Source organism: Dryobates pubescens, chromosome 4, assembly GCF_014839835.1.
Source record: "Dryobates pubescens isolate bDryPub1 chromosome 4, bDryPub1.pri, whole genome shotgun sequence".
NCBI classification, from domain to species: domain Eukaryota; kingdom Metazoa; phylum Chordata; class Aves; order Piciformes; family Picidae; genus Dryobates; species Dryobates pubescens.
This window is the reverse complement of record NC_071615.1, coordinates 21,181,292-21,193,818: the sequence shown is the minus strand read 5'-3', so window position 1 is coordinate 21,193,818 and position 12,527 is coordinate 21,181,292. Positions and strand designations below refer to the sequence as shown.

General features: G+C 41.5%; 1 protein-coding gene across 1 annotated transcript in view; it reads right to left on the bottom strand.

Annotated features, from left to right (window-relative positions):
• NPHP3 (nephrocystin 3) overlaps positions 1-12,527 on the bottom strand; it is a 22,581-nt gene extending 10,054 nt beyond the window's left edge. Inside the window, exons 1-14 of the mRNA XM_009898389.2 lie at positions 12,076-12,527; positions 11,615-11,740; positions 10,260-10,410; positions 8,679-8,831; positions 8,089-8,222; positions 7,690-7,850; positions 5,604-5,751; positions 4,962-5,036; positions 4,245-4,421; positions 3,733-3,836; positions 2,919-3,033; positions 1,908-2,051; positions 727-824; positions 189-291 (exon numbers count right to left, since the gene is read on the bottom strand). Coding sequence (XP_009896691.2) covers positions 189-291; positions 727-824; positions 1,908-2,051; positions 2,919-3,033; positions 3,733-3,836; positions 4,245-4,421; positions 4,962-5,036; positions 5,604-5,751; positions 7,690-7,850; positions 8,089-8,222; positions 8,679-8,831; positions 10,260-10,410; positions 11,615-11,740; positions 12,076-12,429 — 2,043 coding nt within the window. The 5' untranslated portion in view covers positions 12,430-12,527. The remainder of the gene's footprint in view (positions 1-188; positions 292-726; positions 825-1,907; positions 2,052-2,918; positions 3,034-3,732; positions 3,837-4,244; positions 4,422-4,961; positions 5,037-5,603; positions 5,752-7,689; positions 7,851-8,088; positions 8,223-8,678; positions 8,832-10,259; positions 10,411-11,614; positions 11,741-12,075) is intronic.

Genomic DNA, 12,527 nt, shown 5'->3' with positions numbered 1-12,527 from the left:
AATTGAAGCTGTTCCATCTGGGTTTCAGTGCTACAAGCCACAGTGGAAAAAATACTCCAATTGCATTCTATCCTGAGTTACCTAAATAGAATGCTTTCTTCTGGCAGCAGGGCTGGTTTGATCTTTCCATGCTTTCACTCAAAGCTATAGCAGAGCAAGGTGCTTCAGAAGAACTGCAACAGACATACCTGCTCTTTAGTCAGCTTAACATTTGCAGAGTTACATTCTGCACTAATGAGAGATTTGACATCTTTGGAATTCAGTGGATCAAGATGAAGAGTGGGCCACAACCTTCAGTAAGAGAGAACAAAATCATATTCAGACCTTATTAACTAGCATAGAAAAGGAAAAAAGACATCAATGCTCAAGAGCTTTGCAAAGATTTCTATCAAAGCAGTCATTGAAGCTATTCCCTAACAAGTTCTCATCATCACAAGTCAAATTCCCACTTTCAGCCTCAGCCCAGATCTATATTATGGTGCTGCAGTTCTTGATGCGCATTTCACTGCATTTAATATCCTCTTTCATAAAGTCATGTGAATAGACACATCACAGTAACACTAAACTCTGTTTTCCCACTAGCTGTCCTCATTCCAGCTACACAACAGGGAAGCTTTTGCTGTCCTCAGTGATTGCAAAACCTCATCCTATTAGAATCTGCCTGCTCTTCAAGCAGTAACTGCAATTTAAACCAATAATGCTAAGCCAGGCTACTTTGAACCATACCTCCAAGCCTGTGGACATGTTTCCACGTTCACTGATACAATCACTCTCACGTTCACTGGCAGTGGATCTATCAACCACTTCATGTGCTTCTCAGCTTGCTTAAAAACAAATTTTGATTACTTAGTACAAAAGTTAGTCAAAACAATGCCAAAAGCTGATACACTTCACTAACTGCATAGCTCAGTGAAAAGAGGCTTACATTCTCTAGTGACCTCAAAAATTGTTGATGATCTGGTTCCTGACACAGTATTAAATGATCCATTGCTGTGTATCAGCATGACTATGCATTGAATAAACCAGACAGAATACTGCTGTTCAAATTTAAGACAAGGCTACTTACATGCCCAGTAAGTCAGCTCACAACCTTGGCTCTCTGGATTTACAGTCTATCTAGACTCTAAAAAATTCAGATAAATTTAGAACTAAAAACCCCAACCCAAAATTCATCTATAAAAGTTACAGAATCACAGAATTAACCAGGTTGGAAAAGACCTTTGAGATCATCAGGTCCAACCTATCACCTAATACCTTCTAATCCACTAAACCATGGCACTGAGTGCCTCACCCAGTCTTTTCTTAAACAGTTCCAGGGATGGTGACTCCACCACCTCCCCGAGCAGCCCACACCAATGGCCAATCACTCTTCCTGTGAAGATTTTTTTCCTAACATTCAACCTAAATTTCCCCTTGCACAGCTTGAGACTGTGTCCTCTCATTCTGCCACTGGTTGCCTGGGAGAAGAGACCAACCACTTTCTGGCTACAACCTCCTTTCAGGTAGTTGTAGGGAGCAATAAGGTCCTCCCTGAGCCTCCTCTTCTCCAGGCAAAACAACCCCAGCTCCCTCAGCCTCTCCTCACAGGGCTTGTGCTCCAGACCTCTCCCCAGCCTTGTTCAATCACAGAATTTCAGGGGGTGGAAGGGACCTTGGAAAATCATCCAGTCCAACCCCAACGTGCCCTCTTCTGGATACATTTGAGCATCTCAACATCTTTCTTAAATTGAAGGGAACAAAAGGTGTTAGATTGAAAGACTTAACTCATCTACACTTTCTGCAGAACTTCTGGCTGTGCTCTTTAGAGCAAAGCAAACAATGTTTCTGTTACATAGAAAGGGCTGAAGCTATCACAAAGGGTGAAGTTTCCTTTGGACTGAAAATGGGCAAGTGTTTTGCAAACATACCTGGATTTGGTCAATAGAGTCAATGATGATAATAATGCTGCCCTGATGGCGTGCAGAAAGCTTTTCCAACCAGCGTGGAAACTCTTCCAGCAGTTTAGCTGGATCCAAAGTCAGAGGTGACACTAACCAAGAGTGCTGCATGAGCTGAAAAATTATAAACATGTATAACAAATCCTACCTTAAAAATCAACTAGGATGGTTGAAATAAGTCCTATAGACACAAGAAGGAAAACCCCAAAGCAAAGACACTATTCTGGGACAATTGTTCTAGTCAAGGTCACACAGAATTCTTTCCTTCCAGTATCTGCAGAAAGCTGGCAAAACAAAGAGGATTTCTTGAACACATTGTGTAAACTCTAGAGAGAGAACCTGAGTTAATCCTGGAAATGTAACTTGAGCTTACACAATGGCCAAAGAATTTGGAAATTTAAAGGGCTTAAAAGTTGCACAGACTAAATAAGCAGACTCAGAAAACACAAGAGAAAATGGCAAGGAGAGCACAACTGATTTCTTTTTGCTAAAGTTTTGGTCCTATGAGGTCCTTAGTGCCACCCTGTGAAGAAGTAAACTCAAGCTCTGGTACAAAACTACTCCTCATTTACTCCCCACTTATCTAACACAGTTAAATTGCAAATTAACATAGGAGAGAGGAAAAATATGGTGCCAGCTGGTGAAGACAGTGCCAGGTTTCCACACATGAAGACAAAAGAGGTACCACCTGCCTCTCTCACTGGCTAGAGGGCAGGAACTTTTGGAAGGAGCTTATAGGGTTCTACAAAGCATCAATATGGGTCATTAGAAGCATATCTGTAAATCCCAACCTGCTCTGAAAATCCCAGAGACACTATTTAACTGATCTGCAACTTCTGTTAGGAATCAAAGTGCCCCCATTCTATAATGCCTTACATTTGTGTTACTCTTAACTGATGTAGTAACAGCTATAGGAAATGTTCTCCTGTGACACAGACACCCAGTGGCACTTCCCAGGGACTACACACTAAGACACCATACCTTCAAAGTGAGGCGTTTAATGATCAGTGCAGACTCAGAACTAGTAGACCTGGGCCTCCCAACAAAGTGATAAAGAATTAGAGTGCTTGGTGAATGCTTCTGCTGTAGCTGAATCCTAATGAGAGGAGTAAGAAAAGAAAGAAGAAAAAAAATTTTAAAAAGCAGCACATTATAGCCTGTAATTCTGCAGATGGATCTCAAACAAAACCCATCAGTTCCACCAAGAAAGTGCCTGAGCCAAAGCTGTTCCATGCTTATCCTGCAGAACAGGATAGACATTTCCTGAGCTATAACTGAACTCGCAATGTCAGATTCCAGTTTTGCTCTCCCCAGTGCTGATGCCATTAACAGGTGCCCTTCCTGGCACTGCATAGTCACACCTCACTAAGCTGTTAAGAAGTAATGACACTGACAACTTATCTTTTATGCCAGGCTATGAGAAAATTTGCTACAAGTGACAATAAAATGCATTTCTATGACAAATTAAGAGGTCTGATCTTTCCCTCATCTCATTTTAAAAGCTTCAAAGGACCAGTCTTGTGTATCAGAGAAGGGCAACACTAGTGAGCTACTGAAACCGCTCATTAATGCTGTGCAAAGACAGACCTGTTGGGTGTTGAAATTGGAGTGGGGGAGATGTTAGAAGCAGTCCAGATGCTGTTCCATTATTACAAATCCTTCCAAGATGTCTCAGTAACTACAGTGCTTTAACAATGTTCCCATTTTACCTCTAGTTAAACCAATACAATGTTTGAAACGTCTTTCTTAAAATTCATTCATACAAAGGAAAGAACCTAAAGAAACACTAAACTACCATTTTGAGAGAAGGAGAGATTTCCCAGAGCCTGGTCCTCCTGATACAAGCAGAGGTGGAATTGGTGCTGGTGCTGCTACCAGGTCATTCAGACGTTCAAAATACTATGAAAAGGAAACAATCATTACTAATACAGGTGTCAAGACAGATATTCAGATATTCAGAGCCTTCTCCACTGACAACTGAAGTCTAGGAGGACACCCCACTTCTGGCACACTGTTACAGTGCTTCTTTCCAGGGCAAGAATAACAACTACTTCTTCATCAACACAGAAACTGTTACAGCACTTCTTTCCAGTGCAGGAGTAACAACTACTTCTTCATCAACACAGAAACTGGCATCTCTGCCAGGAAATAAATATGCCATCTGTGTAAGAGACAGCAGCCCAAGAAGCAATAGCCTCAGGGATACTCTTAGGCAAAGCATCTTCTGCAAAAGTACATCTTGCCCAACAAGAGATGGAAATGAGTCCTGACTTTCTCTCCATCCCTATACATTTGCAGTGTACTCACTTTCTCAAATCCCAGCTCACATGTTGAACTTGAGGCTTGCTGGAAAGCTTCCATCTGTTCTTGTTCATCATGTGCATCCCATAGTGCATCACCAAAAACTTCTTCAGGAACAGTGGACTCTTCCTTATTACCAGAATCCCTGCCTTCTAGTTCTGCCACTTCACACCCCAATATATCCTAAGAAAATTACATGAAGAACAACTCCAGTTCTTAGCAGGGCAGGCACATTTGGTGTTAGTTTCAATTCTACTGCATGCAAGTGCAGCTGTGCTAACATCAGTATGTTCATTTCCTTTTAGGCTAGCAGAGACCATAAATACATTAGCAAGTAGATAAACCAACATAGCTCTGAATGCAGAGGTCTCAAAGACACTGCTTTTAGTCTTCTCATAGTGGAAGCAACTCACTAGGAGGAAGGATAAGGACAGAATGGAGTCTTTCCTTATCCCAGGACAAGGATAAAGAGGATTTAAGAGAATTCAGACCACAAATAGATTCTTTTCCCCTGTTATTTCTCCTTTTGTGCATAAAAGCACTGCCCAGTTTTGAGTTTTGTTTTCTACTTGCAGATTTCTTTGCTTGCCAGATAATAATGACAAAACACAAAGAGATTCTTTGAATTACATCTAAGCAGCATAAAGCAGTCACAGTTACATAATTTAACATAATAAATCAAGAGCAGGAACAAAAAAGGCTGAATTGCACTATGTACCCTACCTGTTTAATTATCTTTTCCACACAATTATAGATTTCATATGCTCCTTCCTCCACACTTCCAACATGATCAATCATCTGAAAAAAAAGTGAAAAGCAAAGCATGCTGCAACTCTGAGCCTAGTACAGGGAACACTGTACTGAGCCTATTTAGGACTTAGAACAAACATTCTGAAACACATTTAAATTGCATTCTGTTGCACTCCTTAGGTAGTATTCGCTTTACCTAAGGTTTTAAAAGCTGGGCATCTAGTGCCAGCTGTTCTCCCTCCCTCTCTGGAGGGAAATAAAGGGCAACTGATTATTTTCAGATGGGATGGATCACTCTGGAGGTGTACTGCTGTCTCTTCAGTGGCTACAGATAGACCTCAGATAAAAGAACTGCCACATAAATGGCTAAAAACAGGTGAGAAATTCTGTCCTTACAGCACAGGGAGTCTCTTTGCAGTGAAAATGCAGTGGCTTTTATCATCCCCTGCTAATGAAAATTTCATAGCACTCATGAATTTCAGGTTCATATAATGAGCGTCCAGAGCAATGGGTGCAGCGCAAATCCTCCTCAAGTCTGGGACTACTACCAACACTCAACGTTCTTTATGGCAGGAAGTGAGACATTTAAAACCCAACAACCTTTGCAATCCATACCTTTGTTTTGTTCACAGAAGAAATCTGTTCAAGTAACTGCTGCACTGCAACTGAACTGACTCTGCCATCCTCCTTTCTGTGGTAAACCAGTCGGGGTTTTTCTTCTGGATTTCTCAAGAAAGCTTCTTCACAGTCCTCCAACAAACAACTAGATTGGAAATCAGCATTCTTGTGCTATATTACACTGCTGTAGCAAACAGTTTAATCAACACAAGCTCCAAAGAGGGGTTTCACTGCAAAATCTAATGCAAAAGTCATAGGTACTTACAACAAAGGGCTAGCAAATATTTCAGCAGAGAATTTAAGATAAGCTCTGAAGCTTATCTTAAGCTGAGAGAGAAATTTATACTACCTGTACCAAGAACATTAAAAATATTTATTATTTTTTATGATTATTGCTTTTCAATTTAAAAATTGATCATCCTGCCACACCAATATGCAGAGTGAAAGATAACTGCCTTGCATGGAAAGAGCATGGATTCACAGCTGATTAGAGAGCATAACAAACATGCTCTGCCACCACTTATTTGAAGACTTTGTTCTGTTGCTTGCCATTTTTAGAAGTCCTTCAGTATTTGTTGGATGTAGGACGGTCTTTTAATTTATTGTAATTGAAAAGGAGAATTGCAGAATCACAGAATGTTCCGGGCTGGAAGGGACCGCGAGAGATCATCCAGCCCAACCCCCCTGCCAAAGCCGGATCACCTATACCAGGTGAATTACCCACCTCCAATATCAAAAGTACTTTGCATTTATACATGCGAATGATATCCATGATCATCATTCCCAGCTATCAACTGTCGTTCCACAGAAGGAACTCCACAACTTGGGGATTCTAACAACAGCAGACAGGATCTCTCAGGTATGTTGTTCTTTATGTGAGCACTACAATTTTCATTACAATTTTTCTAAGAGACACTCTCCAAGTGAATACTGTTGGCAGGAACACTCCTTCCAGGATGTTTTTCCGTGTGTATTTCAAACATTTGTGACCCACATGCATAAAACTGGGTTATTTGGCAACAGTATCTCCTTGGAGTGCCAATATACCTGCAGTGGCTGACACTGTTTTTCCAAGAACATAAAATGTCGCATTCCTCTCTGAAAACAAATCAACATCTTCTGCGGTACCTGTCTGCTCCCTGAAGCGCCCCACTGCTGTAAATCTTAGCAGCCAGTATCTTAAACAAGCCTTTAATTCTCTGTAGACAGATGTTTTATTTACAGAAACAGGAGGTCTTGTAAATACAAGAGCTCTAACATAACAGTGAAATCCCTGGAGTTCAGAATCTACCCCCAGTGTGGAACTTAAGGCATACCAGTATTTTCAGGTTTTTACATTCACACATATGTTTTGGAATGACCACTCTGTGACCCTCACAGATCTAATCCCATGTTTTCTCTTCTTCAGCAAAAGGACATCCCTTCCTCCCTTAAACAACAAAGACAATTTCTGCCCCAAATTAACAGAACCAGTTCTAACAGGATTCTAAAAGTATCTGTAGCTTGGCATTTTTCCTTTTTTAAGTTGTGTTTGTTCTTCTAGAAGATTAGGAAGCTACTCACAGAACAAACAGAACACATTGCAACACCATTTGTCATAAAGCATCAAGACTTCAGTGAATGAAGCTGTAGAAAGCTAGCATAAGGTACCACAAAATCAGTCAAAAAACCAGCCAAAGACAGAAAATGATGTGACAGAATCAAAATCAAAATGCTACAGAGAAGTGTAATCCTAGATAAGCACATGAAAACCATCAAGGACATTCACACCAGCCAACTTGGATTTCTAAGACTCCAGCAATACACAGAACTGTTCTTGGAAAGCAAAGCATTTCTGTAATATGAAGAGATCTTTAATGCTCTATTTTAAGGGAATCTGTAGCGACAAGCAGAAGGAAGTGACATAAAGCAGATCTATTCTTTTAACTGTCTGCACTAGCAAACCTAAAGTTGGAAGGAGTATCACTTAGAAGACACTAGCTTCAGAAATGCACTGAGCAAAGCATCACATCCATTTTATTAAGCCAAGCACTGCACGTAAGTTACCAGTCTCTATTTGCTTTACAGTCTGATAAATACTTACCTTGGCAAGGTTAAATGCAGGAGCAAAAGAACCACTGAACTTTTTTCAATTTCCCATTTCCGTACATCTTTAAGTGGCCTGTCGCTCTCTGATGGAAAATGAACAACTTGAAAGAAGTAGCCCAATGCTTCACAGACCCTGAGGAGTTTGGGCGAGTAGTTCTGAAAGCACATTTGAATAATGGAGCTTTAGTACTGAAGCTGCAGGGCACCAAGCACCTACTAGAGAGAGCTCAGTTTCTTTTCTCTAAGGCGTCTCTTTCCTGAAGTCCTTAACAACACTTTCCCTGAATTCACTGAGATTAGGTTACGCTTACTAAAGCTTTCAAGATGTATTACAGGTTTCTGAAGCAGCATCGCAGCGGAAACAAAACAGTGTGTAAGTTTGTGAGGTACTCACTCTAGTGAAGATGTCCACTTCTGGTCGAGTCTCATCAGTACTAATAATAAAACATCTCACTGTGTTACTCCACAAAGAGTGAGAAAACAGAGGAGTGACCTGTAATAAACTGGCAACAGCAGCATCCCAGTCATCTGCCAATGAAAAAAATCCGAAACAAAACCTGATTGCACTGCACCACAGGTAAGTCATCACCTCTCCACACTACACTACTTTGAATACTACATTTTATTTCAGGAAGTATTAACACCTTTACTTAACTATTTCAGTTTTATTTATTTGAATTTAGAGAAAGCAACAAAATGGTATTTGGTTTGCCCACCCTGAAGCACCGCTCAATACGTGCTGCTTGCTAAAATCACTGCTGCACGTACTGTGGTCACCAAATGCACTGAACGTGACTTAGGGTGTACAGCTCCAGCTCCAGCTCCAGCTCCTTTTATTTTTGCACAGTATTCTAAATAACCCTTTTGTCAAACTACCCAAGAATAGACAGAAAAGGATCTAAAAGAGAACAAAACTATTTAAGAGTAGATAGAGAAAGGACATAGACACCTATAATCCCAGTAGAACAAACCACCTCTACTTACCCCTGTTTATATTTGCAAATGGCCCCTCAACATCTATGGAACTATGAGCAAATTCAGGCCCTCTGAAAGACTGCTGAAGCTGCATCATGCTCCCCATGGATGGCTCACTTCCCAGAGCTCCTCCATTCCAGTATTCGGATTGTGCCCCAGCAGCTGAGAATTGGAAAATAAGAAAACCCTCTTTGTTGTTACTAAACAAGTGAAATTATCAGTCTTTAATACTCCAGAGGACACCTACTGCCACATGACACTGGCCACAGTTTCTTTTTTAGCAGATTTGCTCACACCTTTGTGTGCTGCAGTTCTAAATGGCAACTGCCTCCAGTGAATGAGCAGCCATGCTGCTGAAGGATGAGGCTTTCTGCTAATATTTGTTATTAATTAGATTGCTCATGTCTGTTGGGTTCAAATGCTGACTTGCATCACAAATCAGGAAAGCAGCTCATGGTACTGCTGCAGTCACAAAACTGCCATCTTTTCTTCAGGAATTTTCCAGCACTAAAAAAACATAAAGGGGCTATAAGTCAGGACTGAAATACACTGCACTGTGGAAGAGCTTCCACGGTATCTCTTCATGATATGCTTGGGTTGAATTTCTGCCATTCCGTATACAACATTTAGGACACTAAATAAATCTTTCATGGAGGAAAATCAGGAAATTAAAAAGACATAGAAAAAGGTAAGTATGAATAGAAAAATTAACACAAAAGACAACAGAAAAAAATACATACAAGACAACAAGCCTATCTGTGTCACTACATGTCATCCAATGCATAATTACTAACAAAGACCCAATCACTGCATTTTGAAACAGTATTTTCTACCTTTAAAGAGTGCATATTTATACTTCTGACACAATGCTATGGTTGATGTGCCTCAATGAGCAGAACAGAGGGAAAGCAACAGCACTTGCTGGCAGTTTTGCCTCAGCAGCCCTTCATGGTGCGAGAAGCAATGATGGTAAGTTACTGTCTGCTACAGTTGCTGCTCCACATTGAATCAAAGGCAATGGACTGATCACACCTATCTGGATCCTTCTGATGCTATCAAATACCTCTTACAGCTTATACAAAGTTTTGCTAAGGCTTCCCTGTAAAGAAATGTCTTCAGTAAAATGCCTGTTTTGATCAATTGATGTTTGTTAAACATCTAATTACGCTATCCTGAGCAGTACAGGAGCTGAGACTGGCTTACTTCATCATCCATAGACTGTAAGTCTGTCTAAGATTCCCTCTAGCTTCAGGTATACTTTTAGGGTCCTTTGGAACATGGTTTCTCAGATCTAGAATCAAAAAAATCAGAAAAGACTAGAAGAATCAGAATTGAACATGGAGCAATTAAAAAAGAAAGCTGAGATCACTGTGTCTAGACAGTGCTATTTTCTTTGCCTGTTTATTCTTAAGACCACAAACATGGGATTCCTACAACCTAAACCACGTCAGCTGCTTTTACCTTGTAGCCTACTTTTTTTTTTTGCTCTTCACTAGGATTAATATTTTTTTTTTCAAAAGAACATACTTGTCTTTGGTTTACTGTTCAGAGATTTAAGTCAACAGAAAATGCTAGAGATTACATTCTCACCCGTAACATCGGTACAGTTGTCATCAGAATCAGACTCTTCAGGATCAAACACTTGGATTCCTTGGGCCTGGAGTCTCTGAAGTTTTGCTTCTAGCTCTCGTTTGGCCCTCAGTAAGTCCTGAATCTCATTTTCTTTAGTTTCTCTAAAAATCTATGAGCAGGAAAGAAAAAAGGAATGCAAACCATAAATCTTTTAAAATTCAGTATCCGTTCCTGAATTCATGTTACCCACTTTCAATTGGAAAAGTAAGTTTCTAGCATTCATCTAGCAGAAGAGGCATGAAAATATGCACAAGAAGGCATCAGAAGCCTACAAATGAGCAGGAAAATATAGGTTAAAATTATGTATTTTTAAAACATTACCATTTTAACCCTTGGTATGCTGTTCTGAAAGATGGAAGTCTGCATTTTAGTTCTTAAAAATGGCAAATAACTTTCTTAATCTTTATTGTTTATTGTCTTTTAAAATCACCATATGCAAGGTACCCTTTTATTCTTCCCTGTACTATTTCTACATAGACATATAATCTCACATTTACTTTTTGTTGTTGTGCAAATGTAAACTTCCTAAGACAGAAAATGATGAAGCATTGCCAGCTGTCCTGTTTGTAAAATACTACCATCATGTGGGCAAGAAAACACAAGCCTAGAGTTAAATTCGAGGAGATGAAATCTTCAAGTCTCGTTTTCCTAAACAAGATCAAAACCACATCCTCTTTTTATATCTCTGCCAAACATTAACACCAGTTACAATTAAAGACATCAGGAATCTTGGAAGCAGTGCAAACCCAGAACCTATTGCCCTGTTTTGGAAGGCAGATGTATCAATATCTGCAGCAAGCTAAAAGCAGAAGCATCAGCTTGGCCTTTCAAGTCATCCCTCCAGAAAGTGCACAGGCTTTTGTCTTTGGCTACCATATTTTAGCAGTTGGATGAGATGTAGCAGTACACACTTACCTTTAAGGCAAAGTGAAAGTGTTCAACATCACAGTGCTATATACAGCATTTATTCAGAAAGAATGGAATTCTACAGCATGTGTCAGGCTGCAGCCCAGGTTGTCCTGTCACTCTCAAACATGAACACATTTCTGTGTTCAAATAATACAGGAATGCAGTTTAAGAGGCATCACTGCATATTCTCCTTTTAATATTTAAAAAGTTATTCTTGTAGTTTCACAGAACAGCCTTGGTAGAATTATCTTAAAAGGGTCAGATACCAATATGATACTCCCAATATTTTTTTTAAAAAGGAGGGGTCCTCGTGAAAGCTATCAGAGAAGAGTTCACTGGGGGAATGTGACCAAGTGCCAGTTCTCTTCTTTTTAGTGAGTTTCCCAGGAAAAGTCAAGCCATACCTTGAATTGTCTTTTGACCTTGTCTCGGTCATGTTCAAAGGTAGCAGCTCTCTCCATGGCTTGGTATTTAGCTTCTAATGCACTTTCCTTCTCTCGAAGGATTTTCTGGTAAGTTTTCTGAAGCGCCTGAAAACATTTACCACAACATTTTCTGAGTGAAGGCAATCGCTGCTGAAAGGTTTTAGATTATTTTCCAGGTATAACTACATTATCCCAGCACCCTGCATCTCTCCAGCCACGTACCAGCCAGTCCCCATCCCGAGCCTGGCACACACCAATGACAGGCAGCGGCTCATCAGGATGGCATGCACCACCTCCCCAGCACCTGGCATTCCTGGGAAGGCACAGTCATCACAGCCATCACACCCACCACCTCCCTGTCACAGCTTTCCTGGGAAGCAGGACAAGCCCATCGCATCTTGGCTGCAAGAGCCCTTATTTGAGAGGGCAGGAGGAGCTACCTGCAGCTCTGCACGCAGCCGCTTGTTCTCCCTGTCCAGCTTGGCCTCCTTCTTCACCATGGAGGCCACCTCGTTGTTCTTGCTGACACGGAAGATCTCGTACTCCTTCTTCAGGCGCTCATACTCGGCCACGCACTCCAGCTCCTGCACCGAGGCCGTCGACTTGAAGCTGGCCCCGATGAGGCCGCCGGGCCGCGAGGCCCCCACGCGCCGCAGGGACCCGCGCAGCAGCCGGGCCTTGGGCTTCACCTCCACCGGGATCTCGCAGGCCTCGCCCCCGCCACCGCCGTAGGTGTCCTCGATCACCTCCCCGACCCCTCCCGCCGGGCTCACCAGGGACGACGCCGTCCCCATAGCAGGGGGATGCCGTTGTGTGAAGCTTTTAACACCGAAAGGAGGAGCTGGGGCGGCCAGCGGTCCCTGGCGGCGGGGACATGCCTGAGGCGGCGCGT